The 25,240-nt window shown below is 49.4% G+C and overlaps 1 protein-coding gene across 1 annotated transcript in view; it reads left to right on the plus strand.

Moving 5' to 3' along the window:
- Positions 1-22,031: 22,031 nt before the first annotated feature.
- Positions 22,032-25,240, plus strand: part of ABCD3 (ATP binding cassette subfamily D member 3) — a 61,011-nt gene continuing 57,802 nt past the window's right edge. The window contains exon 1 of the mRNA XM_054165664.1: positions 22,032-22,199. Within this exon, the coding sequence (XP_054021639.1) occupies positions 22,084-22,199 (116 nt within the window). The 5' untranslated portion in view covers positions 22,032-22,083. The remainder of the gene's footprint in view (positions 22,200-25,240) is intronic.

The raw sequence follows: 25,240 nt of genomic DNA on the forward strand, positions 1-25,240 counted from the left end.
TTGGATGAGAAATCTTCCAGATGACCCTCTGAGCTGAAAACTCATTGGAGGTGTTAATTTCTTAGAAACAGCTAGGAAGAACCTCAAGCTACCTTCAACTGGTAAGACAGATAATTGAGATACTTTTCCTGGAATGTCTTCATAGGGAACAGCCACAAACAGAGTGACATTTCTGGGTTACTTGAGAGTTTTGTGCTGCTACTAAGTTCTTGTTTGCATTAACATTGCCTTGGAAAAAAACAACCAGCCAGCCATAAAGGGCTAGTTTGGCTTCCCAGCCCAAGGATTCACTACAAGAGACACAGTTTGTTCCAGTTCTTTTTCAGACCATTGCTTTTAATTAGTGCCTGGGAGGAAAGCTAGGACTAGTGTGTGTTTCAGTTGGGTCTTAGTCAAAATATTTCATGCTTGTGGAGGATACCTCATAGCATTAAAGCACACCTTTAAGGATGCTAATCTTTCCTCCCAGATTTATCCCACTTTTCTATTAGTTCTCTTGCAGTTTGTTGCTATTTCCTAGTTCAGTGATGCCCTTCTGAAAACTGCCAGTCCCAAGAGCACAAGTGAAAATGCCCTCAGGATGTCAACACTGTGTTCACTGTGGGATTTCATTTTGCACTCAAAAGGAAGGTAATTCATCTAGAATCTTTGGAGAAGAACCTTAATTTGCTGTGCCAGGGGAGGTTTAGGCTGGATGTTAGAAAGAAAGATTGGCCATTGGAATGTGCTGCCCAGGGAGGTGGTGGAGTCACCATCACTGGAGATGTTTAGGAAGAGCCTGGATGCAGTGCTTGGTGCCATGGTTTAGTTGATTAGATGGTCTTGGGCGACAGGTTGGGCTCAATGATCTCAAAGGTCTCTTCTAACCTGGCTAATTCCTTCTCCTCTCCTCTCCTCTCCGGACCTCTCCGAACCTCTCCTCTCCTCTCTGAACCTCTATCCTCTCTGAACCTCTCTGAACCTCTCCCCTCCTCTCTGAACCTCTCCTCTCTGAACCTCTCCTCTCTGAACCTCTCCGAACCTCTCCTCTCTGAACCTCTCCGAACCTCTCCGAACCTCTCCTCTCCTCTCTGAACCTCTCCGAACCTCTCCGAACCTCTCCTCTCCTCTCTGAACCTCTCTTCTCCTCTCTGAACCCCTCCTCTCCTTTCTGAACCTCTCCTCTCTGAACCTCTCTGAACCTCTCCTCTCCTCTCTGAACCTCTCCTCTCTGAACCTCTCTGAACCTCTCTGAACCTCTCCTCTCTGAACCTCTCTGAACCTCTCTGAACCTCTCTGAATCTCTCCTCTCTGAACCTCTCTGAACCTCTCCTCTCTGAACCTCTCCTCTCCTCTCTGAACCTCTCCTCTCTGAACCTCTCCTCTCCTCTCTGAACCTCTCCTCTCTGAACCTCTCCTCTCCTCTCTGAACCTCTCCTCTCCTCTCTGAACCTCTCCTCTCCTCTTCTCCAAAAGTTTGGAAGATGACTTAAATTTTATTGACCCGGTGAGGCACTGCTTATGTGACCACAACTGAACTGCACCAACCTGGAGTCTCAGACTTGCTGCTGTGAATGGGAGGGCTCAGTGTCCACATCTAGAAATTCTAAGGAACAACCATTATGACTTTAAATTACATTTTGGGAACCTCCCCCCTTTTCTCTTTCCTCCTTCCCTAAACTTTTCTTGCTTGTTGTAACAGGCAATCAGCCCCAGAACAAGAGGACACAGTCTCAAGCTGTGCCAGGGGAAGTTTAGGCTGGAGGTGAGGAGAAAGTTCTTCCCAGAGAGAGTCATTTGTCATTGGAATGTGCTGCCCAGGGAGGTGGTGGAGTCACCGTCCCTGGAGGTGTTCAAGAGGGGATTGGATGTGGCACTTGGTGCCATGGTTTAGTCATGGAGGTCTGTGGTGAGAGGTTGGACTCGATGATCTTTGAGGTCTCTTCCAACCTTGGTGATTCTGTGCTTTTCTTCCAATATTTCAGTTACTAATCAGTTGAACTATTCAGTTACTGTTCCCTCCTTCATCCAAGGCAGGAACCAGTGCTCTGCTGCCCCTAATGCCCTAGGCTGTCCAGGCATGCCCTCTTTTCCTCACAGATGTTCTCCTCCCAGCAGCAGAGAGCACAGGCTACAATTGTGCTACGTTGCTACACGTCTTAATTCCGTTCCTAACAAAAGCTTCAGATTCTCCTTCCTGAGACACACAGTTGTGAAGATGTGAAGGCCCTTCTGCAGCTGCAACAGTTGCTGTCAGCTGTTTGTGCAGAAGGTGAGCCTGCTGAACTTCGTCTGAGAAAGGGCAATTTCAACACTGCCTGGAATAATCTACGAGATGTGCCAGCCAAACCTACTCAGTACTTAGTATCATCATAGTATAGTGTCACAGTATCAGTCAGGGTTGGAAGGGACCACAAGGGTCATCCAGTTCCAACCCCCCTGCCATGGGCAGGGACACCCCACACTAGATCAGCCTGGCCAGAGCCTCAGCCAGCCTGGGCTTAAACACCTCCAGGGCAGCACCCCAACCACCTCCCTGGACAACCCATTCCAGGGCTTCACCACTCTCATGGGGAAGAACTTCCTCCTCACCTCCAGCCTCAATCTCCCCACCTCCAGCTTCATTCCATTCCCCCTAGTCCTATCACTCCCTGACATCCTGAGCAGTCCCTCCCCAGCCTTCTTGTAGGCCCCCTTCAGATACTGGAAGGCCACAATGAGGTCACCTCGGAGCCTTCTCTTCTTCAGACTGAACAGCCCCAACTCCTTCAGTCTGTCCTCATAGGAGAGGTGCTCCAGCCCTCTGCTCATCCTCGTGGCCCTTCTCTGGACACCTTCCAGCATGTCCATATCCCTCTTGTAATAGGGGCTTGCATGTCTTGGCATTTTCCCCCTCTTGGTATTTTCCCCTCTTTTAGCAACTGTATTCATCTTCTTCCTCCGCTTCTTGGACTGAGAAGTATTTTGGCAATGCACTCCAGACAATCACCTGCTCTGCATGTTATTCACTCTGGTAGTCTCATAAGTCAAGCCCTAGGATCTACAGAATAGGAAAAGAAACATGCCACCAACTTGAAGCTTAGGGCACAGGTGTTTGTGAAGGTCAAACATATGGCACAGCTGAGCTTCAGAAAATAACTGGAGTGGTGAAGTTGGTGTTTCTTTTCGCTTAGTTACCACGCAGAGCCACTGAAGCTTTGCCCCACGTGTTTGGTTGCTTTTGCTGCCTGTTTATGCTGCTGCAGTCAAGCTAGTGCGAGAGAAAGCTGCGTGTGAACGCTCCCTGCATCAAGTGAGTTGTGACAATCACAGAGAAACGTGTCTTCACTTGTGAAAACTCAGCTGCAGTTTAGATAACAGGGCAATTGGCAGCCGACGTTTCATGCGGGGGTGATGTAACCTGGGTGATTATTTACTTTCAGACACATGAAATTCTGCATTAAGATGGACTGTGTGGGCTCAGCCCTGTTGAGCTGGAGCAGAGAATCCTGCCCTGCCTTACAAACCGTGCCCCAGCGGGTGGGCAGAGAGGATGAGCCTCCGCCGTGGCTTAGGGTGGAGCTCTGTGTAGGAAGGAACAGAATTTTCTCACGTTCGTTACAGGCACACAACTTTGTGCCTTAAGGCTGAGGAGTCATACAGTGGTGTTTCTTTTTTACCTTCTGCTACAAGGGGATAAAGCATCACTGTTTATTTTTCCCTCTGAACGACATTCATTACAAGCCCTATGAGGAGAGGCTGAGGGAGCTGGGGTTGCTTAGCCTGGAGAGGAGGAGACTCAGGGGTGACCTTATTGCTCTCTACAACTACCTGAAGGGAGGTTGTAGTCAGGCAGAGGTTGGTCTCTTCTCCCAGGCAACCAGCACCAGAACAAGAGGACACAGTCTCAGGCTGCATCAGGGGAGCTTTAGGCTGGAGGTTAGGAGGAAGTTTTACACAGAGAGAGTGATTGCCCATTGGAATGGGCTGCCTGAGGAGGTGGTGGGGTCGCCGTCGCTGGGGGTGTTCAGGGCGAAGCTTGACAGGATGCTTGGTAGCATGGTGTAGTTGATTAGGAGGTGTTGGATGATAGGTTGGACACGATGATCTTGAAGGTCTCTTCCAACCTGGTCTATTCTATTCTATTCATTTCTGTACCCAAAAAGAAGAATGTCTGCCTATGAGGTGGTGTAATGCACATAGCTGCCCAAACCAGGACGGCTGCCCTCACGCTATGGAGGCCACAATTTTACATGGTTTAGAAGAAAATATGGAAGTTTCTGCAGGAAACTTGCTGCAGAAGGAAATACAGAGGTGTGCTTGGGTATGCATAAACACCCAGAAAATCTGTTATTCTGTATTTAGAATCATAGAATCAACAAGGTTGGAAAAGACCTCAAAGATCATCAAGTCCAACCTGTCACCCAACACCTCACGACTACTAAACCATGGCACCAAGTGCCACATCCAATCCTCTCTTGAACACCTCCAGGGACAGTGACTCCACCACCTCCCTGGGCAGCACATTCCAATGGCTAACAACTCTCTCAGTGAAGAACTTTCTCCTCACCTCCAGCCTAAACCTCCCCTGGCACAGCTTGAGACTGTGTCCTCTTGTTCTGGTGCTGGCTGCCTGGGAGAAGAGGCCAACCCCCACCTGGCTACAACCTCCCTTCAGGGAGTTGCAGAGAGCAAGAAGGTCTGCCCTGAGCCTCCTCTTCTCCAGGCTAAGCAACCCCAGCTCCCTCAGCCTCTCCTTACAGGGCTGTGCTCCAAACCCCTCCCCAGCTTCGTTGCCCTTCTCTGGACACCTTCCAGCAACTCAACATCTTTCCTAAACCTAGGGGCCCAGAACTGGACGCAGGACTCAAGGTGTGGCCTCAGCAGTGCTGAGCACAGGGCACAATGACCTCCCTGCTCTTGCTGGCCACACTGTTCCTGATGCAGGCCAGGATGCCATTGGCCTTCTTGGCCACCTGGGCACACTGCTACCTCATGTTCAGCCTACTATCAACCAGCACCTCCATGTCCGTTTCTACCTGGCCGCTTTCCAGCCACTCTGACCCCAGCCTGTAGCACTGCCTGGGGTTGTTGTGGCCAATATATGACAGAGGAGGCCCTGAGGCAACAGCCTACTTACCTATGCTGTCCACATCCACTACAGGCTCATGCAAGAAGGGAACAGTGGTTGTTTAACCTGGAAAAACAGGTGTACAAAGGAGACCTTAGTGCTCTCTGCCTGAAAGGATGATGTAGTGAAGATTATTTTCCCAAGTTACAAGTGAGATGGCAAAAGGAAATGGCCTCAAGTGATGGCAGGGGAGGTTTAGGTTGGACATAGGAGAAAATATTCCCTGAAAGGGTTCTCAAGCATTGCAGCAGGCTGCCTAGGGAAGTGGCTGAGTCACCATCCCTGGAGGTATTCGAAGTGGTGTAGATGTGGCACCTGAGGACATGGTATGGTGGTGAACTTGGCTGTGTTAGGCTTACAGTTGAATCTGATGACATTAATGGTTGTTTTCAATCTAAATGATTCTATGATTTTAAGAACTGCCCTTGCATTCCCTGTCAAATGTTTCTCCTACCATGTTTCCTCCATTGTCTCCACTACAAAGGCTTAGCCCAGGTACCAGAGGCTCCTGGTCCAGCTGGATTCATCTCAGAACGTCTCGTTATATTTAAATTGTCTTCTTTCAACCTATTTCTTCTCCAGTCAGCTCTAAATCTCTCTATTTTGCTCAGTAGCAGTCACCCTCCTATTTTGCAACACTCATCAAGTCTGCTTTTCTTGCCTAATCATTTAATTCCCTCCCAGTACCAAAATAATTGCTCAGCCCATCTAATCTCCTTGCTCAGCTGGTCTCTAGGTCCTCCTTCCTCCTAAATACTCTCTCTTAAGCCACTCCAATTTCTGTAGCCCTTCTTCCCTGATTTCTTGTCAGGCATTTTATTTATCTTACACTCTTAATCTTGCCTCATCCTCATGCATTCTGTTCCTCCCTTATCTAGTTTTATTCCCCTGCATTCGGATCAGTGGGACCATCCTGAAAGCCAAAAGCGATTACCTCTGCTCAGTCCCCATGTTTGGCTGTATTTTGGTCTGAACCACCTATTCCAGGACAAGCCTTTGAGTGTGCACGATGCTTATCAACAGCTCACTGCTCAGTCTGTGTGAAGGAAGGCTGCAGCACCTTGGAGGACATGATCCACAAGGAAACTGACGTTGCACAGTTCTGTAGAGGGTGATGCCATTTGTTTAGTAACAAGACCTCTGAGGGACCTGATCAAACCACAGGATGGAATAGAAGGGAAGGGAAGGGAAGGGAAGGGAAGGGAAGGGAAGGGAAGGGAAGGGAAGGGAAGGGAAGGGAAGGGAAGGGAAGGGAAGGGAAGGGAAGGGAAGGGAAGGGAAGGGAAGGGGGAAGGGAAGGGGGAAGGGAAGGGGGAAGGGAAGGGGGAAGGGAAGAGGGAAGGGAAGAGGGAAGGGAAGAGGGAAGGGAAGAGGGAAGGGAAGAGGGAAGGGAAGAGGGAAGGGAAGAGGGAAGGGAAGAGGGAAGGGAAGAGGGAAGGGAAGAGGGAAGGGAAGAGGGAAGGGAAGAGGGAAGGGAAGAGGGAAGGGAAGGGAAGAATAAACCAGGTTGGAAGAGACCTTCAAGATCATCATGTCCAACCTATCACCCAACACCACCCAACCAACTAAAACATGGCACCAAGCACCCCATCAAGTCTCCTCCTGAACACCTCCAGTGATGGTGACTCCACCACCTCCTCAGGCAGCCCATTCCAATGGGCAATCACTCTCTCTGTGTAAAACTTCCTCCTAACCTCCAGCCTAAACCTCCCCTGGTGCAGCCTGAGACTGTGTCCTCTTGTTCTGGTGCTGGTTGCCTGGGAGAAGAGACCAACCTCAGCCTGTCTACAACTTCCCTTCAGGTAGTTGTAGACAGCAATAAGGTCACCTCTGAGTCTCCTCTTCTCCAGGCTAAGCAACCCCAATACTCAGCCCTGCTGGTAGCCCAGAGCCAAGAGTTGCAGAAGGCATGCCAATCTGGTTTTCACAAGTCAATAATCTGGCAGCAAGCAGGAACAAGTGAAAAACCTATTCAGCAGTGCTATGTGGATTTAATGGGCACCTGTTATGAGTGTGTAAGAGCAGACCACTGGGCTCACAGAATGTTCAGTGCCTCTGACATTGTTAATCAGAAAGGCTGCTCCAATAATCACCAACTTGTGAAACAATGGGTGGAGGGAGGACTTCAGTTTTAAAAACTCACTTCAAATTACCACATTCTCCTCCACCTTCTATCTTTCTTCAGCTGCTGAGCATGTAACATGGTGGTAATTGATTCTGGGTGTTAATAAACACAAGGTATTGCATACAGAGGAGGAATTCTAATGCTGCTTTGGTTTTACTACTGACCAAAAAAAACCCCAACAAACTATATTGACTCAAAACAATGATTAAGAAATACTGCACTTGCCAAACACACAAGTTTACTGTGGAAAGAAATCTAAATACTGAATAGTTTAGAAGTCCCAGTGGTGAGAGGGAGCAGGACTCAGTGGTGCCCAGGCATATGCCAACCAGGAGGAGAGTTCTGCAGAGTGTAAAAAGGGGACTCTCACTACTGATCTCTCATGGTGATTGACTAAGCAAACAGATCTGCACACACTGTATTGAACCTCTCATTCTGTTCAGTTAGCATCCCTTCTGCATTAGCAGAAAGAACACATATCATTTGTGGCCATAGCTCACAGACAACAGAAAGAGGGGTCTGATGAAGTTATTGATGATGTAAACCCGGTGTCAGAAACCTCTTGGCCAAATATGAGAGAGCAATGTGATTCCTCTCTGAGTGGTTGTAGTAATTCCAGCTTCATCACATGGAGTAAGAAGGAGCCACAGGCAAAACAGTGATGATGACAGCTTTTCAGGAGCTATGTGTCTCCTGTATAAGCTGGTCTCAAATGCAAGCTTGCATTGCAAAGCACAGCCATGAAGCACAACAGTTTAGGAAGGAGGTTGACTTGCTGGAACCTGTCCAGAGAAGGGCAACAAAGCTGGGGAGGGGTTTGGAGCACAGCCCTGTGAGGAGAGACTGAGGGAGCTGGGGTTGCTTAGCCTGGGGAAGAGGAAACTCAGGGGTGACCTTCTTGCTCTCTACAACTACCTTAAGGGAGGTTGTAGACAGGCTGAGGTTGGTCTCTTCTCCCAGGCAACCAGCACCAGAACAAGAGGACACAGTCTCAAGGCTGCACCAGGGAAGGTTTAGGCTGGAGGTTAGGAGGAAGTTTTACACAGAGAGAGTGATTGCCCATTGGAATGGGCTGCCCAGGGAGGTGGTGGAGTCACCATCACTGGAGGTGTTCAGGAGGAGACTTGATAGGGTGCTTGGTTGCATGGTTTAGTTGGTTGGGTGGTGTTGGATAACAGGTCGGACACGATGATCTTGAAGGTCTCTTCCAACCTGGTCTATTCTATTCTATTCTAAAAGCTTGCTACATTTTCCTAACACACTGAAAGCAATGTATTTTCCCATTGCTTCATTCTCAGAAATCATTGGGACCACGCTGGCATGTCATGTCATCTTTCACTGAATAATTCATCTCAAAGCTGAGGCAGAAGATTTTTGCCAGCTTTCGGTTTGCATCATTGTTAATCAGCAAAGATAGGAATCAGCACAGATATAAGGAGCTGAGAAGCACGACTCACAAAGGAATGCTGGGGCAATCTCAATAAAAGCCTTACAGCTCTGCCTAGGAAGTGGGAATTAGTTGTAAACTGATGTTAAATGCCTTAGTTTAAGTGACTAAATTGAGATGCTGAACTGGACACCTTGGCTTCGCAAAGGGCCTTTGCACTCTTCAGGAATGCCTAAAAGTAAACAGCTCCTTAAAAACCTCTTTCAGTTTTCTCACTTTTTGACCACAAAAAAGGAAAGACCTTTTTTTCTCTTAACCAAGCAGGAATTTAAGCATGATAGGGAGTCAATGTTGAAGACTTCTTTTTAGTGTGAGATAAGCAAGAGATAAATGTTGAGCACTGAAATACGTCGGCTTTCAGATCACCAAAAGGTGTTGGAACCAAACTGCTCTCTGATTCACTGCAGGAAAAAAAACCTGAACAAGATGAATAGGAACATTTGGAATTAAAGTTAGAATTAAAGAATTGTAGAATTAACCAGATTGGAAGAGATCTTTGAGATCGTCGAGTCCAACCTATCACCCAACACCATCTGATCAACTAAACCATGGCACCAAGCACCCCATCAAGTCTCCCCCTGAACACCTCCAGTGATGGTGACTCCACCACCTCCCTGGCCAGCACATTCTAATGGCAAATCATTCTTTCTGTGAGAACTTCTTCCTAACATCCAGCCTAAACCTCCCCTGGCACAGCTTGAGACTGTGTCCTCTTGTTCTGCTGCTGGGTGCCAGGGAGAAGAGACCAACCCCCACCTGGCTACAACCTCCTTTCAGGTAGTTGTAGACAGCAATTAGGTCTCCTCTGAGGAGGAGCCACAGGCAAAACAGTGATGATGACAGATTTTCAGGAGCTATGTGTCTCCTGTATAAACTGGTCTCAAATGCAAGCTTGCATTGTAAAGCACAGCCATGAAGCACAACAGTTTAGGAAGGAGGCTGACTTGCTGGAACGAGTCCAGAGAAGGGCAACGAAGTTGGTAAGGGGCTTGGAGCACAGCCCTGTGAGGAGAGACTGAGGGAGCTGGGGTTGCTTAGCCTGGAGAAGAGAAGACTCAGGGGTGACCAAGCTGGGGGCAGGAGTTGATCTGTTAAAGGGTAGGAGAGCTCTGCAGAGGGACCTCGACAGGCTGGGCAGATGAGCAGAGGCCAAGGGCATGAGATTGAACACATCCAAGTGCCAGGTTCTGCACATTGGCCACAGCAACCCCATGCAGAGCTACAGGCTGGGGTCAGTGTGGCTGGAGAGCGGCCAGGTAGAGAGGGACCTGGGGGTGCTGGTCGATGGTAGGCTGAACATGAGCCTGCAGTGTGCCCAGGCAGCCAAGAGGGCCAATGGCATCCTGGCCTGCATCAGGAACAGTGTGGCCAGCAGGAGCAGGGAGGTCATTCTGCCCCTGTACACTGCACTGGTTAGGCCACACCTTGAGTCCTGTGTCCAGTTCTGGGCCCCTCAGTTTAGGAAGGAGGTTGACTTGCTGGAACGAGTCCAGAGAAGGGCAACAAAGTTGGTGAGGGGTTTGGAGCACAGCCCTGTGAGGAGAGGCTGAGGGAGCTGGGGTTGCTTAGCCTGGAGAAGAGGAGGCTCAGGGGAAGACCTTCTTGCTCTCTACAACTCCCTGAAGGGAGGTTGTAGCCAGGTGGGGGTTGGTCTCTTCTCCCAGTCAGCCAGCACCAGAACAAGAGGACACAGTCCCAAGCTGCACCAGGGATGGTTTAGGCTGGAGGTTAGGAAGAAGTTCCTCATAGGACTGATTGCCCATTGGAATGTGCTGCCCAGGGAGGTGGTGGAGTCACCATCCCTGGAGGTGTTTAGGAAGAGCCTGGATGGGGTGCTTGGTGCCATGGGTTAGTTGATTAGGTGGTGTTGGATGATCGGTTGGACTCAATGATCTCAAAGATCTCTTCCAACCTGGTTAATTCTATTCTATTCTATTCTATTCTATTCTATTCTATTCTATTCTATTCTATTCTATTCTTCTATTCTATTCTATTCTATTCTATTCTATTCTATTCTATTCTATTCTATTCTATTCTATTCTATTCTATTCTATTCCGTTCCGTTCCGTTCCATTCCATTCCGTTCCATTCCGTTCCGTTCTATTCTATTCTATTCTATTCTGTTCTATTCTATTCTATTCTAATATTGACTCAAGAAAGGAGCATCCTAAGGACTGGCATGTGTAAGGACAGCTCAGTGAAGGCACCTTTCTGTAAAGCATTCAAAACTAGAAGCCAACCAACAGGAAAAGCAAATTAAAACAGTAAGTAAAGTAAAACTCAATTATTACCACAAATCCGTGCACACAGTGCAAATCACTGCATGCAGTGCACTGATTTGCTAGAAATCTCACCTGAAATACTATCTGCCTTCTCTGGACCAGCAGAATAGAAGTAATTACAATATTTAATGACAACAAAGATTAGAATGGATGCCAAACATTGCTCTTCAGAACTAGTTCAGTGCTGAAACATCTGAAATTAGAGTAAGATCCACCACAAAAACAAATGTGTGGAGCCTACACACTCTGTTGGAGACCAGGTGATTTTTGATTCTGGTCTTAATAATGGCAATTCCTATGTACTTTCATATTTCACCTGGCCTTCTACATTTATGAGCTGTGCTTACAAAACAATGGTCTGTTGTCTTGCATTTTGGAAAAGAATGAGGTGTTAAGTAGACGTAAGGGTTGCCTTTATAGATCACAGTCACATGAAAAAAACAACCAGACATATAGAGCAAAAAAATATGGTCTGAACCCAAGGAGATGCAGAAATCTGACATGTGTGTGGTAGCTGAGCTCTTGCAGGGTATGGTGTCAATTTAAAAAGACTAGGGAATGTGCTCCTGTCACCATACAGGGGGGGAGTCAGTCAGTAATGGCACAGGCAGTCTGCCAATACAACATATTTAAAAGGCAATGCTACACCCAGCCTAAGCTCTTTAAGCATTTTTATACACACCTGGAATGGAATGGAATGGAATGGAATGGAATGGAATGGAATGGAAGAGAAGAGAAGAGAAGAGAAGAGAAGAGAAGAGAAGAGAAGAGAAGAGAAGAGAAGAGAAGAGAAGAGAAGAGAAGAGAAGAGAAGAGAAGAGAAGAGAAGAGAAGAGAAGAGAAGAGAAGAGAAGAGAAGAGAAGAGAAGAGAAGAGAAGAGAAATCAACCAGGCTGGAAGAGACCTTTGAGATTATTGAGTCCAACCTATCATCCTACACCATCTAATCAACCAAACCATGGCACCAAGCACCCCATCCAGGCTCTTCCTAAACACCTCCAGTGATGGTGACTCCACCACCTCCCTGGGCAGCACATCCCAATGGCCAATCACTCTTTCTATGAGGAACTTCTTCCTAACATCCAGCCTAAACATCCCCTGGCACTGCTTGAGACTGTGTCCTCTTGTTCTGGTGCTGTTTGCCTGGGAGAAGAGACCAACCCCCACCTGGCTGCAACCTCCCTTCAGGTAGTTGTAGACAGCAATAAGGTCTGCCCTGAGCTTCCTCTTCTCCAGGCTAAGCAACCCCAGCTCCCTCAGCCTCTCCTCACAGGGCTTTTCTTCTCCCCACAGTATTCCTCCCCCTTACTTCCTGCTCAGAAGGATAACCTTTGCACATCCCACATTCCTGCAGCATCCCAGCCACCTGAGGGGCATGAGCTGAGGGCAAGAGCAAGGCAAGAAATGGAAGCATGCCTTTTCTATCTCTGTTCTGCTGATCAAAGGAAGTTTATGTCCATTTGAATCTCACCCTGTAGGCCCCGTTCTGAAGATCAAACCTGTGTTACAGTCAGCATATGTTCCATGGAGGTGGAGGCTCCATGATGGTTTTGAGTGGCTGGTATCATATTTGCATTACTTCACCCACACTGGAGTTGCAAGCTGTGTGAAGTGACTAAACAAATAATGGTTGCATTTGGTTGATATCATCTGTATTGATGAGGCTGTCGCTGGGAATAGTCCCTCACAGACACAAACACACATCTGAACTCATACCTAATTAAATGGAGCTCAACTTCAGGTGTAGGATTTTGTCCTGTTAAAAATCAAGCAACAAACTAGTACTCTGGTACAGCACTTCAGTGGAATGACAAAAGCTTACCACATAACACTGAGGACTGCATTAATGGAACAGTTGGTTAACTTCCCTGCAAAGCATGCCAAATTCCACAACCCAGAGATACACCGAAGAGATAACAGAGATTTCACAAAAGAGCCCACATCAGTGCCTGGAACTCTCCTTCTTGCTCCACTAGTTACTGAGTTGCCAAGTATCATAGTACTTAACATTAAGAAAGTGAACAACCTCACTGAATTTATAGGCCTCTAAAAAAACAACCCACCACCAAACAAGTGCAAGTCCACAGAGTGTGGACCAGGGCTACACAAATTACCTTCAAACTTAACTCCCGTGGCACAGTACAGTTTCTATCTCACAGCTTGCCTCAACTCCCATAAATGAATCTCATTCTTCTGCCACCTTTCACAACACTTGCAAATTGCTCTCCCTGATATTAATATATGCTACATTGGACCTACAATAAACAACATGATTTTTCATCTAATTATTAGATGCTGCGTTGCTCTCAGACTGCAGCTGGGTGTTGCATGCCAAGTGCCAACAGCAAAGCATACAGGTTCTTCCTGTTCTGAGAGAAACCAAATCACAGCATCTTATTTTCTAACCTGGACTCCCTTTAACTCTTAGTGGGGCAAAATATCCAACCCCCAGTGATTTCATACATTCCTGGCTTGGGACTCACTCCTGAAAACTCAGCTGGCCAAAATCAAGCTTGACCAAAGACATGACTTGAGAAGGTGAACTGTTTGGCAGTTTCATTACTGGTTTGTAATAAGCAGACTATTTAAGAGAAGTAAACTGTGAAGCTGAAGAACTGCTCAGGCAGATACTGCTGCTTCAGACATGGAATCATGGCTTAGCACTTGCTAGTGTCCATGGTAGGGTTTTAAGCATTACTAGGAAGTATGCACATTTCTTCCTACAGGCTCCAGCCTTCCAGAGCATACTTTCTAGTTCAAATAGCTTGCTTTCTACACATGCTCTTACACAGTGAGTTAGAAGTTTGAACCATACTATGGACCATGTTAGAAGCACAGCTGTCAATTTGATCTCGTTTCTTCAGGGAAAGCATACACAATACTATGAATACAGGGGACAGCCATGGTACTCTGTTCTTTGGTTCCTTCATAGAATCATAGAATGGGCTGGGTTGGAAGGGGCCTTCAAAGCTCATCCAGTCCAACCCCCTCAGCAGGGACATCCTCAATTAGATCAGGTTGCCCAGAGCCCTGTCGAGCCTCACCTGGAATATCTCCAGGGATGGGCCCCAACCACCTCCCAGGACAACCTCTTCCAGTGTTCCACCACCCTCATAGTAAAGAACTGGTTCCTAACATCCAATCTAAACCTGCTCTGCTCTAGTTTGAACCCATTGCCCCTGGGCTGGTCACGGCAGGTCTTTGCAAACAGTCTCTCTGGAGCCTTCTTGTAGCCCCCTTCAGGTACTGGCAGGTTGCTATTAGGTCTCCCCACAGCCTTCTCCTCTCCAGGCTGAACACTCCCAGCTCTCTCACCTTCTCCTTGTAACAGAGCTGCTCCAACCCCCTGATCATTTTCATGGCCCTCCTCTGGACCCTCTCCATCAAGCCCATGTCCTTCCTGTGTTGAGGGCTCCAGAGCTGTACAGAGCACTGCAGGTGAGGTCTCAGCATAGCAGAGCAGAGGGGCAGGATCCCCTCTCTCCATCTCTGACCATGCTGCTTTGGATGCAGCCCAGGCTGCCCTTGGCCTTCTGTGCTGCAAGCTCACACTGCCTGCTCATGTCCAGCTTCTCACTCATCAGTACCCCCAGGTCTGTTTCCTCAGGGGTGCTTTCTATCCCCTCCTCCCACAGCCTGTATTGATAGTGAGGATTGTTCCAGCCCAGGTGCAGAACCCTGGACTTCCTCTTCTTGAACCCCATGAGGTTCACCTGGGCCACCTCTCCAGCCTGTCCAGGTCCCTCTGGATGCCATCCTGTCCCTCTGGCATATCAACATCTACTTTTCCTTCTCTAGCTTTTACATGTGAGATACATTTGAACTAGTGCTCCTGTGATAGGCTGCCTTGGAAAACTCTCACAGCTGACTTGTACCAAGAACACCAAGACAACAAAATGGCTGTGACCTATAAAGTACTCAAATGCAGCAGATGCTGAATAAAGAAGGAGCTTTTATCACAAAAAGCACATCTGATCAGAGTTTTCTCAAGGTTGTGTTTAGCCAGGAGTGTTCTTGGGAACTGATGAAATAATGGATCAAGAGAACCTTCATGTTTTGAACTTAGTGCCCATTTATCAATCATGCCAACAAAGTGTTAAAAGATAAAGGAAAAGGCAGTGTTCAAGAGAGGAGGCAGTAGAAGAAGGAGTGGAGGACTGCATGCATGAGGTAAGTTTCTTTGAAGGTGATAGGTGTTTGAAATTATTTAAGGACAATCAGAGGACAAATAACATCAGTGGCCATGGGGTTGGCTAGCCTCACAAAGCAGGTTAAGGACACTGCAGAAGACAAACACAGCAGAACACAAGTCATGCAGTTACACAAACAGAGGTCAGCATGGCCCAGACAGGTGGATATGGCATGTAAACATGGTTGGGCTGTATTAGAGAGGCAGTTCTGTGGAAGGGGACAACCAACCTAAGCTTAAGGAGGTGTGGTAGGTTTAGGCTGTGCCTTTAAAATTGCGTGCCAGATTTTGGGCAGAAAAGCAGAAGAATGTAAATAAATCACTCTGGGGTGTGAAAAGGAAAAGGGAAGATCATTCTGAACAATGAAAGGTGGTTGTAGCCAGGAAGGGGTTGGTCTCTTCTCCCAGGCAACCAGCACCAGAACAAGGGGACACAGTCTCAAGCTGTGCCAGGGGAGGTTTAGACTCGAGGTGAGGAAAAAGTTCTTCACTGAGCGAGTCGTTCGTCATTGGGATGTGCTGCCCAGGGAGGTGGTGGAGTCGCCGTCCCTGGAGGTGTTCAAGGGGAGATTGGACGTGGCACTTGGTGCCATGGTCTAGTTGTGGGGTCTGTTGGGACAGGTTGGGACAGCTTGGACTTGATGATCCTTGGGGTCTCTTCCAACCTTGGTTATACTGTGATACTGTAATTCCATTGGAGAGAGATCACAGTATCACAGTCTCACAGTATGGCTAAGGTTGGAAGAGACCTCAAAGATCATCAAGTCCAATCTGTCACTACAGACCTCATGACTAGACCATGGCACCAAGTGCCACGTCCAATCCCCTCTTGAACACCTCCAGGGACGGTGACTCCACCACCTCCCTGGGCAGCACATCCCAATGACGAACGACTCGCTCGGTGAAGAACTTTTTCCTCACCTCGAGTCTAAACCTCCCCTGGCACAGCTTGAAACTGTGTCCTCTTGTTCTGGTGCTGGCTGCCTGGGAGAAGAGACCAACCCCTTCCTGTCTACAACCACCTTTCAGGTAGTTGTAGAGAGCAAAAAGGTCACCCCTGAGCCCCCTCTTCTCCAGGCTAAGCAACCCCAGCTCCCTCAGCCTCTCCTCACAGGGCTGTGCTCAAGGCCTCTCCCCAGCCTTGTTGCCCTTCTCTGGACACCTTCAAGTGTCTCGATGTCCTTCTTAAACTGAGGGGCCCAGAACTGGACACAGGACTCAAGGTGTGGCCTAACCAATGCAGAGTCCAGGGGCACAATGACTTCCCTGCTCCTGCTGGCCACACTATTCCTAATACAGGCCAGGATGCCATTGGCCCTCTTGGCCCCCTGGGCACACTGCTGGCTCATGTTTAGGCAGGTGTCAATCAGCACCCCCAGGTCCCTCTCTGTTTGGCAGCTCTCCAGCCACTCTGACCCCAGCCTGTAGCTCTGCATGGGGTTGTTGTGGCCAAAGTGCAGCCCCTGGCACTTGGACTTGTTGAATGCCATCCCGTTGGACTCTGCCCATCTGTCCAGTCGGTCGAGGTCCCTCTGCAGAGCCTTTCTACCCGCTAAGTAAGTTTAATGGATGGGCAGCAGGTGAAATGGGACCTCTGTGCACTCCTATTATGGTCTCAAGAAGAAATGCATGGTGGCAAATACATCCAAGTGAATTCCAGGCAAGCTTTACATTGAGATCTTGACTGTGCTGAGATAGAGAAGAACTGTTTTGAATTTCAGTCAGAGGTGACCTTGAGCATGTCCAGAGAATGACAAGGAGGCTGGGGAGAGTTCTCAAGCACAGCCCTATGAGGAGAGGCTGAGGGAGCTGGGGTTGTTTAGCCTGGAGAAGAGAAGGATCAGGGGTGACCTCATTGCTCTCTACAACTACCTGAAAGGTGGTTGTAGCCAGGAAGAGGTTGGTCTCTTCTCCCAGGCAGCCAGCACCAGAACGAGAGGATACAGACTCAAGCTGTGCCAGGGGAGGTTTAGGCTGGAGGTGAGGAGAAAGTTCTTCCCAGAAAGAGTAACTGGCCATCAGAATGTGCTGCCCAGGTAGGTGGTGGAGTCACCGTCCCTGGAGGTGTTCAAAAAGGGATTGCACATGGCACTTGGAGCCATGGTTTAGCCAGTCATGAGGTGTTGGGTGGTAGGTTGGACTGGATGATCTCTGAGGTCTTTTCCAACCTTACTGATTCTGTGATTCTGTGATTCTAACTGACCAACATCTGCTCCCAGCTTGGTGTCATCTGCAAATTTGCTGATGACTGACTCAACCCCCTCATCCAGATCATCAATGAAGATGTTAAAGAGGATGGGGCCCAGCACTGATCCCTGGGGCACACCACTGGTGCCTGGCTGCCAGCTGGCTGTGGCACCATTCACCACCACTCTCTGGGTTCAGCCTCCAGCCAGTTCCTAGCCCAGCTCAGACTGCTGCTGTCCAAGCCAGAGGCTGACAGCTTGGCCAGCAGTTTGCTGTGGGGGACGGTGTCAAAGGCCTTGCTGAAGTCCAGGCAGACCACAACCACAGCCTGCCCCACATCCAACAGGCAGTCACCTGATCTTAGAAGGAGATCAGGTTGGAGAGGCAGGACCTGCCCCTCCTAAATCCATGCTGGCTGGGCCTGAGCCCTTGGCCATCCTTCAGGAGCGCAGTTATTGCCCCCAGGACAATCTGCTCCATCACTTTCCCTGGCACTGAGGTCAGGCTGACTGGCCTGGAGTTTCCAGGTTCCTCCATCCGACCCTTCGTGTGGATGGGGACCACACTGGCCAGTTTCCAGTCATCTGGGACCTCTCCAGTGAGCCAGGACTGGAGGAAAATGATGGAGAGCAGCTTGGCCAGCTCATCTGCCAGCTCCCTCAGCACCCTAGGATGGATCCCATCCGGTCCCATGGACTTGTGAGTGTCTTACCTACCATAAGACTGCTTGTGCCAAAACAATCTGGGGGCTTCTCTTCTCGCTTTGTTGCTCTGGAGAAGATACTAACCCTGCTTCTGCTTGACCTTGGCTGCATTGTTTTGGTTAAGTCTAACAGCTACTTTTTTCCTCTGCTCCCTTCTCCCTTTTGGATGGTGGTGGGGGGGGTGGGGTGGAGTAGAGAGACAGCTTCCCCGGTCCCTGGCCAGGGAGGGGTTCTCATGTTATTTGTTAACTGCAAATATCTGTAAATATTGTAAATACTGTGCATTTTGTACCTATTCATTGCATTCCATTGTAGACTGCAGTTTTGCCTGTAAACACAGCTTCCATTTGCTTCCACCTGAGCTGGTCTGGCAAGATTAATGTTGGGGGGAAATTTCAACCCGCCACAGGAGGGAAGAGGACTTGTCACGAGAGGTGTAGCAACATATCTTGATTTTTGCACAGATATCAAGATTAAAAGTAGCAGCAAAACTGTACTCAGTTTACTCAGTAAACCTAGAAACTGGTAGATATTGTAATGTATACAACAACCTGAGTATAGGGAATTCCAAGTTGGGAACAGATGTTGGTCAGTTAGAGGGTAGAAAGGCTCTGCAGAGGGACCTCAACCGACTGGACAGATGGGCAGAGTCCAACAGGATGGCATTCAACAAGTCCAAGTGCCAGGGGCTGCACTTTGGCCACAACAACCCCATGCAGAGCTACAGGCTGGGGTCAGAGTGGCTGGAGAGCTGCCAAACAGAGAGGGACCTGGGGGTGCTGATTGACAGCTGCCTAAACATGAGCCAGCAGTGTGCCCAGGTGGCCAAGAAGGCCAATGGCATCCTGGCCTGTATTAGGAATAGTGTGGCCAGCAGGAGCAGGGAGGTCATTGTGCCCCTGGACTCTGCATTGGTTAGGCCACACCTTGAGTCCTGTGTCCAGTTCTGGGCCCCTCAGTTTAAGAAGGACATTGAGACACTTGAAGGTGTCCAGAGAAGGGCAACAAGGCTGGGGAGAGGCCTTGAGCACAGCCCTGTGAGGAGAGGCTGAGGGAGCTGGGGTTGCTTAGCCTGGAGAAGAGAAGGATCAGGGGCGACCTCATTGCCCTCTACAACTACCTGAAAGGTGGTTGTAGACAGGAAGGGGTTGGTCTCTTCTCCCAGGCAACCAGCACCAGAACAAGGGGACACAGTCTCAAGCTGTGCCAGGGGAGGTTTAGACTCGAGCTGAGGAGGAAGTTCTTCACTGAGCGAGTCGTTCGTCATTGGGATGTGCTGCCCAGGGAGGTGGTGGAGTCATCGTCCCTGGAGGTGTTCAAGGGGAGATTGGACGTGGCACTTGGTGCCATGGTCTAGTCGTGAGGTCTGTTGGGACAGGTTGGACTTGATGATCCTTGGGGTCTCTTCCAACCTTGGTTATACTGTGATACTGTGATACTCTGATGAAGAAATTACCTCTCTTTATGTTCTCACCTTTAGCTCCTGCCAAAGCAACCAAGGCATTTTGACAGTTATTCAACCAAGATTAACTTATTAATGCTGTGTGATTCTGATGCATATTTTCCTCAGGATCAGAAGCATCTTAAAGAGTTTATGATTTCTTTGTCCTTAAATGCCAATGTACAGAAAGTATTTTAAAGCAAGGAGATTGCTGATCTGTCCAAGGTCACAGAACAAGTGCCAGAGAACTAGATGCTGTAGTCCTAACTCCAGTGCTTCAGAAATGTGAACAAGTTCATGTTTTGAGACTTGATCTTTTACAGCAAAGCATAAACTTGCCCTAAAGTGCCAGATGAAACCAAGTATCATCAGAGAACAGGAAGTAAGAGTGTATGTGGTTATTCCCAAAATCACAGAAAACATCCATTTGGAAGAGACCTCCAAGCTCCTCCAGTCCAACCCTCCACCCAGCACTGCAGGGTCAGCACTAAACCATGTCCCTAAGCACCAGCTCCACAGGCTGCTTGAACACCTCCAGGGATGGTGACTCCAGCACTGCCCTGGGCAGACCATTCCAATGTCTGAGAAGCCTCTCTGGGAAGAAATATTTCCTAGCATCCAGCCTGAACCTCCCCTGCTGCAGCTTGGAACCATTGCCTCTGCTCCTGTCTCTTGCCACCAAGGAGCAGAGGCCACCAGGGAGTTTGTAGAGCAACGAGGTCTCCCCTCAGCCTCCTCTTCTCCAGCCTGAACACCCCCAGCTCCCTCAGCCCCTCCTTGTAGCCCAGGTGCTCCAAGCCTTTCTCCAGCCTCGTTGCCCTTCTCTGGACAGGCTCCAGCCCCTCAATGTCCTTCCTGGAGTGAGGGGCCCAGAACTGAACACAGCACTCAAGGCGTGGCTTCCCCAGCGCTGAGAGGGATAATCACCTCCTGTCTAACCCAAGCCAGGATGCCATTGGCTTTCTTGGCCACCTGGGCACTGCTGGCTCATATTCAGTCAACTGTCAACCAGAATCCCCAGGTCCCTCTCCAAGCTGCAGCTTTCCAACTATACACCCCCAAGTCTGTACCTTACCATGGGGTTGCTGTGACCCAGGTGGAGGGCCTGGCAGAGATCAGCACTCACTAAACTCCAGCTTCAGCCCTGCTAATCCAGGCAGACATATTTGATAGAAATAGGAATACTTGATAAATGGATGGATGCATACTCTTCTATGACAGCAACAAAAGCATAACCTTCAAAGGCTTTTAAAAGTCTGTGTGAAATCCTTCCTCAGACTGAAAATAGATATTTATTCTCACCACATTTTGATGTGCATTCAAGTCTGGCCAGAGGAATCATTGTGTCAGTGTTAACCATTGTATCACTGGGAATAGCCTTGTGACAGTTGCAACAGGGCAGGTTTAGACTGGACTGGAGGAAGACGATTTTTTTTTCACAGCAAGAGTGGCCAGGCATTGGAATGTGCTGCCCAGGATGTATTTAAAGGTCCTTTAGACGTGGTACTTGGGGATGTGGGTTAGGGGTGAACTCTGTCGAGCAGGGTTAATGGTTGGACTCGATGCTCTCGAGGACCTTTTCCAACCTGAATGATTCTGCGATTCCGTGCAACTGGGTCTTTAAAACAGTACAGCGGGGTAGTTTCGGGCTGTGCCTTTAAAATTCAGCTGCTGTATGTTATATGGAGTTGTTCAAGGCTGAGTCAGACGGGGCTTTGAGCGACCTAGTCCAGTGGAACGTGCCCTTGCCCCCTTGCAGGGGGGCTGGAACTAGATGATTGTCAGTGTCTGAGGAATATGACCAGAGGGGGAGATTCAATGTAAATCCCGTCGCACTGACAGGAGTGTTTCAGCTGCTATAGCTTGACTTTCAAATTGTTATTAACTCTGTTGGGAAAAGCACCTGTGCGAGTGCAACTGGTTCTGTAGAAGGCTGGCTGGTATCTCCAGCCGGACCTGCTGTGGCTCTGCTCACCGTGGGCACTGGTTGCCCGGACGTACACGGGGGGACGGCCCATTCCCCTGTCTGTCTGTACGTCAAGCTCGGCAGCTCTTCTCATGACCCTAAAAGAAAGGCATCGTGTCAAAGCTTACATCTTTCGTAAAGGTATATATTACACTGCCATGGCCTCCCAGTTCGCCCTGGCAATCGCACCGTACGGCTGCACAAAGAGCCCCCGTGGAAGGGAACGCCCGGAGTCCCGCAGGGCGGGAGGTGCCGAGCCGCGAGCGAGCAACTCGAAACGCGGGCTGCAGCCGAGGCGCCGGTGGGGGCAGGAGCGGCCGCGGCGCTGCTTCGCCTGACCTCCGGGCGCGGGCAGCGGCGGCAGACGCGGCCCCGCCGGCGCAGGGGGAACCGCCCCTTCCCTTTCACCCGCTCCCCGCCGCGGGGACGAGCCCGCTGGCGTGAGAGGGGGAAGTTGCGTTAATTACCACTGCCCCCGTTGCACAACCCGTCCACGTCGCGGCTCCCCGGGCAAAGTCCTGCCCGGCTGCCGGCAGCCCTCCCAGCCGGCGGCGTCGAGGCCGGGCGGGACCGCCTCCTCCCGGCATTCCCCGCGCCTGCCGCCTGGCCTCTGCTCGGCTCGGCTCGGCTGGGCTCCGCGGCGCTCTCCCGCCATGGCCGCCTACAGCAAGTACCTCACCGCGCGCCACTCCGCCATCGCCGGGGCCGCCGCCGCCGCCTGCGCGCTCCTCTGCCTGCTCAACAAGCGTCGGGCGGCAGCCCAGTACGGGTGAGCGGAGAGGGCCGCGGGAGGCGAGCGGGGGCCGAGGGGCCTGGCCTTCGGCTGCGCGGGGCGGGCGGGGCGCCGGCAGGCCGAGGCGGGCGGCAGTGGTGGTCGCACCCGCACCGGCCCCCGCCGGCTCTCGGCCTGGCGGAGGGGCGACCCGCGCCCCTGCTGCTGCTGCTGCTGCCGCTGCCGCCGGGGAGGTGGCTTCTGCTTCCCCCTCCCGCTTCTCTGAGGTGCGGTCGATGCTGCTCCTGCGAGTGTCCAAACACCGCTGCCTTGCTGCTCGAGCTTCGTATTCATTCTCTCCGTTCTCCTGTGAACCAGCGCCCTAGAGCTGTTGTCCGAGGACGTCCTAGCTGCGTAGGGAAGTGGTGGAGCCCAGGTGCTGTTTTAGTGCTGCCGCACGGAGCCGGGGGCACACGGATAACCCCTTCAGAAAGGCCGCCAGCGAGGATGCCTTACTGCGTGCTAGGATGCGTGTTTGTTTACCTCTTCTGAAGCAGCTGGGTGCCATAAAGTGTGGCAGGTGAAGAGCACGCCTCAGGACCAGTCCCTTTGCCGTTTTAACGTGTTTGTGGTTCTAGGTTATTGACCCGGTAACGTCAGGGTAGTACAGTTAGACGTTACGGAGTCCTCACAGATGGAGCCAGGTGCTCCATCCTGGCTCTGTCAACGTAATTGAGTAATAACATAACCTACGGTTAAGTAACAATCCAGGTTTATTCTGCCTAATGCCTTTTATACGCATAAGACCTTAAGAGCTTTATGTGCACTTCTTACCTTTGCGTGAGAGGTGAACCTCACCCCAAAGTGTTGTTGAAATGCTCCCTTCTGTCCAGCTCCTAGGGGGGGATGATGTTTTTCAGGCATCCCTGCTTAGGTTCAGCAAAATACCATTGCAGAAAAGGGGGGAAGCTATATAGAAGGGCATGAAAATGGTGAGCTGGGAGGTTACTGACACGGTAGTGCCAGACTTTAACACAACGTTGTAATGGTGTTTGTAGGAAAGGCTAGGCCTTGCAGCTGTTGTGGGAGCATCTGCATTTTAACTGAGGGCAAGAGTGTTCTTTTGGAGTAAATTGCCCAGTTGTCCACACATCTCTCTCTGCTTGTATGGAGAAGTGATCTTGGAGCACACAAAGCAGATGACATTCAGATCAGGGCACGTTGTCGAGTGTGGGTGCAAATCAAGCACAGTTAGTGGCTTTGGTACGCGCTGCTGGTGGCATTCAGTAGACTGGAGCAAGCCAAAGCTTGTCCAGAGCAATCTCCCTATCCCTGAAATGAGTGTAATGTGGGTTCTGGGTTGTCTCCATAAGCTGTTTTGCTTACAGATTTTCTGGTCTTGATCTGCAAGACTTCACAATGTGTTACCTTGAGAGCCAGCATCTGAAAGTGAGCTTTAGGGACCTTTATGCTCCATTTGGGAATGTGGCAGCGTCCTTCCCTTATCAGTCTTCAGTGTTGCTAGGCTCAGTGCTCAAAATCTGAGGCATTCATAAGTATGAGGTGGTCTAAACACTGTAACAAGATTAGTGAGATTTGGAAGCTGGAGCTAATTTGTGAACTGTGTTCCAGCTAATTCAGCAGTTGAAGTTGATAGCTTGGCCTGATCCTTCCCTTTTCTTCTCTCTGTACTGCAGTCCCTTGTTCTTTACCTCTGTCACCATCCTCTCTTAAGCCATTTCACGTTCTCAGATCTACTAGAGGCTGTTACAATAAGTAGCATGCTTGCAAACTTGGTTGTTCCATTTGTGTGTGTGTGGGCTCTTACACTTTTGAGTTCCTCCATGGCTTAGATCTTGCTTCCTCCTGGTACCGTATTGTGGCCACAGATTCCAAACCTCTGACAGGCTACATGAAATGGTTTTGCTAACAGCTGTGCTGCTGCTGCTGCTTTGAGTGCTGTTTCTGAGGATGGTTTTTGCCCACTTGTCTTCGTTCCATTCTCCATGTTTCCCTGTGAGGCAAACCTTGCCAGGAGCCTTGCAGAATGCTACCTAGCAAGGCTAGGCAGTAGGTAAGCAACGCTGCCTCTACCACCAGCCAAGACAAAAGCATCCCCTTATTACCATTGCCTCCTCCTCCTGTAATCTCATTAGTTCATGTATCATTTATTTCTTAATGCTTTGTAGCTAAGGTAAATCACAGCATGCTTCTGGGAAGGATTGTCGTCGTGCCAAAGCTTTAGATCCTCCAGCATGCTCATGCTGGTGTGTGGTGCTGACCTACTATAACAAGTGGTAAACCTTTATGCAGCAGTGATAACAATTCCTAGGGCCTAGCCTGCCCTCTGATTTCTGTGCTTTCTTTCTCTCTGCACCCCTGGGAAGAGGGAGAAATTGGAAGGGTGAGATTATCCTAAATCCTTTTACTCTGTGGAAGAAGTTTACTTGGAAGGCTAGAAGAATTCCTTTGTTAACATGATGCTTGCAAATTTTGTGTCACATCACTGTGAGATGAATTTTAGCTTGCTGACTTTTGGAAGATGGAATTCTAGTTTGGGGGCTTCCTAAGGGAAAAGAGGAATGTTGCAGACTTGGAATACAACCAGCAGAATGCTGGGGCTTAACCTTCAAGGTGACCATGAAACTGTTCCAGTGCAGCTGTGAATCACCTGCACAACTTCTTCCTTCCTTGCACAGTTTAAGTATTTATGCTTTTATATATATATATATATATACTTTATGTTGTAAATAAGATAGTTAGGCTATTCTATCTTGTTTCACTGGACTGTTTCCTGGTTTATTTTGTGCACTGCTTGTAAGCTTTCCTGGAGCACCAGCAGCAGTTCAGTGTCCCTGCTGACCAAAGTGGAAAAGTAAAGCAACAGACACATTTGCCTTCTTTTTGCCTTCTTTCAACATGAAGCAGAAAAATGTCTCTTACACAGACTTCTGGTGGTGTGTGTGTGTGTGTTCCTTTTGACAGAGAGCAATCAGTTCTAGAAACGGTAGTAGGAAGGAGAGGAGAGGCAACTTTCACCTACTTTTCTGCTGTCAGACAATAGGGGCAAGGTCCAGGACAACTCCTATCAGGTAGTA

This window comes from Dryobates pubescens, chromosome 11 (assembly GCF_014839835.1).
Source record: "Dryobates pubescens isolate bDryPub1 chromosome 11, bDryPub1.pri, whole genome shotgun sequence".
Lineage (NCBI taxonomy): Eukaryota > Metazoa > Chordata > Aves > Piciformes > Picidae > Dryobates > Dryobates pubescens.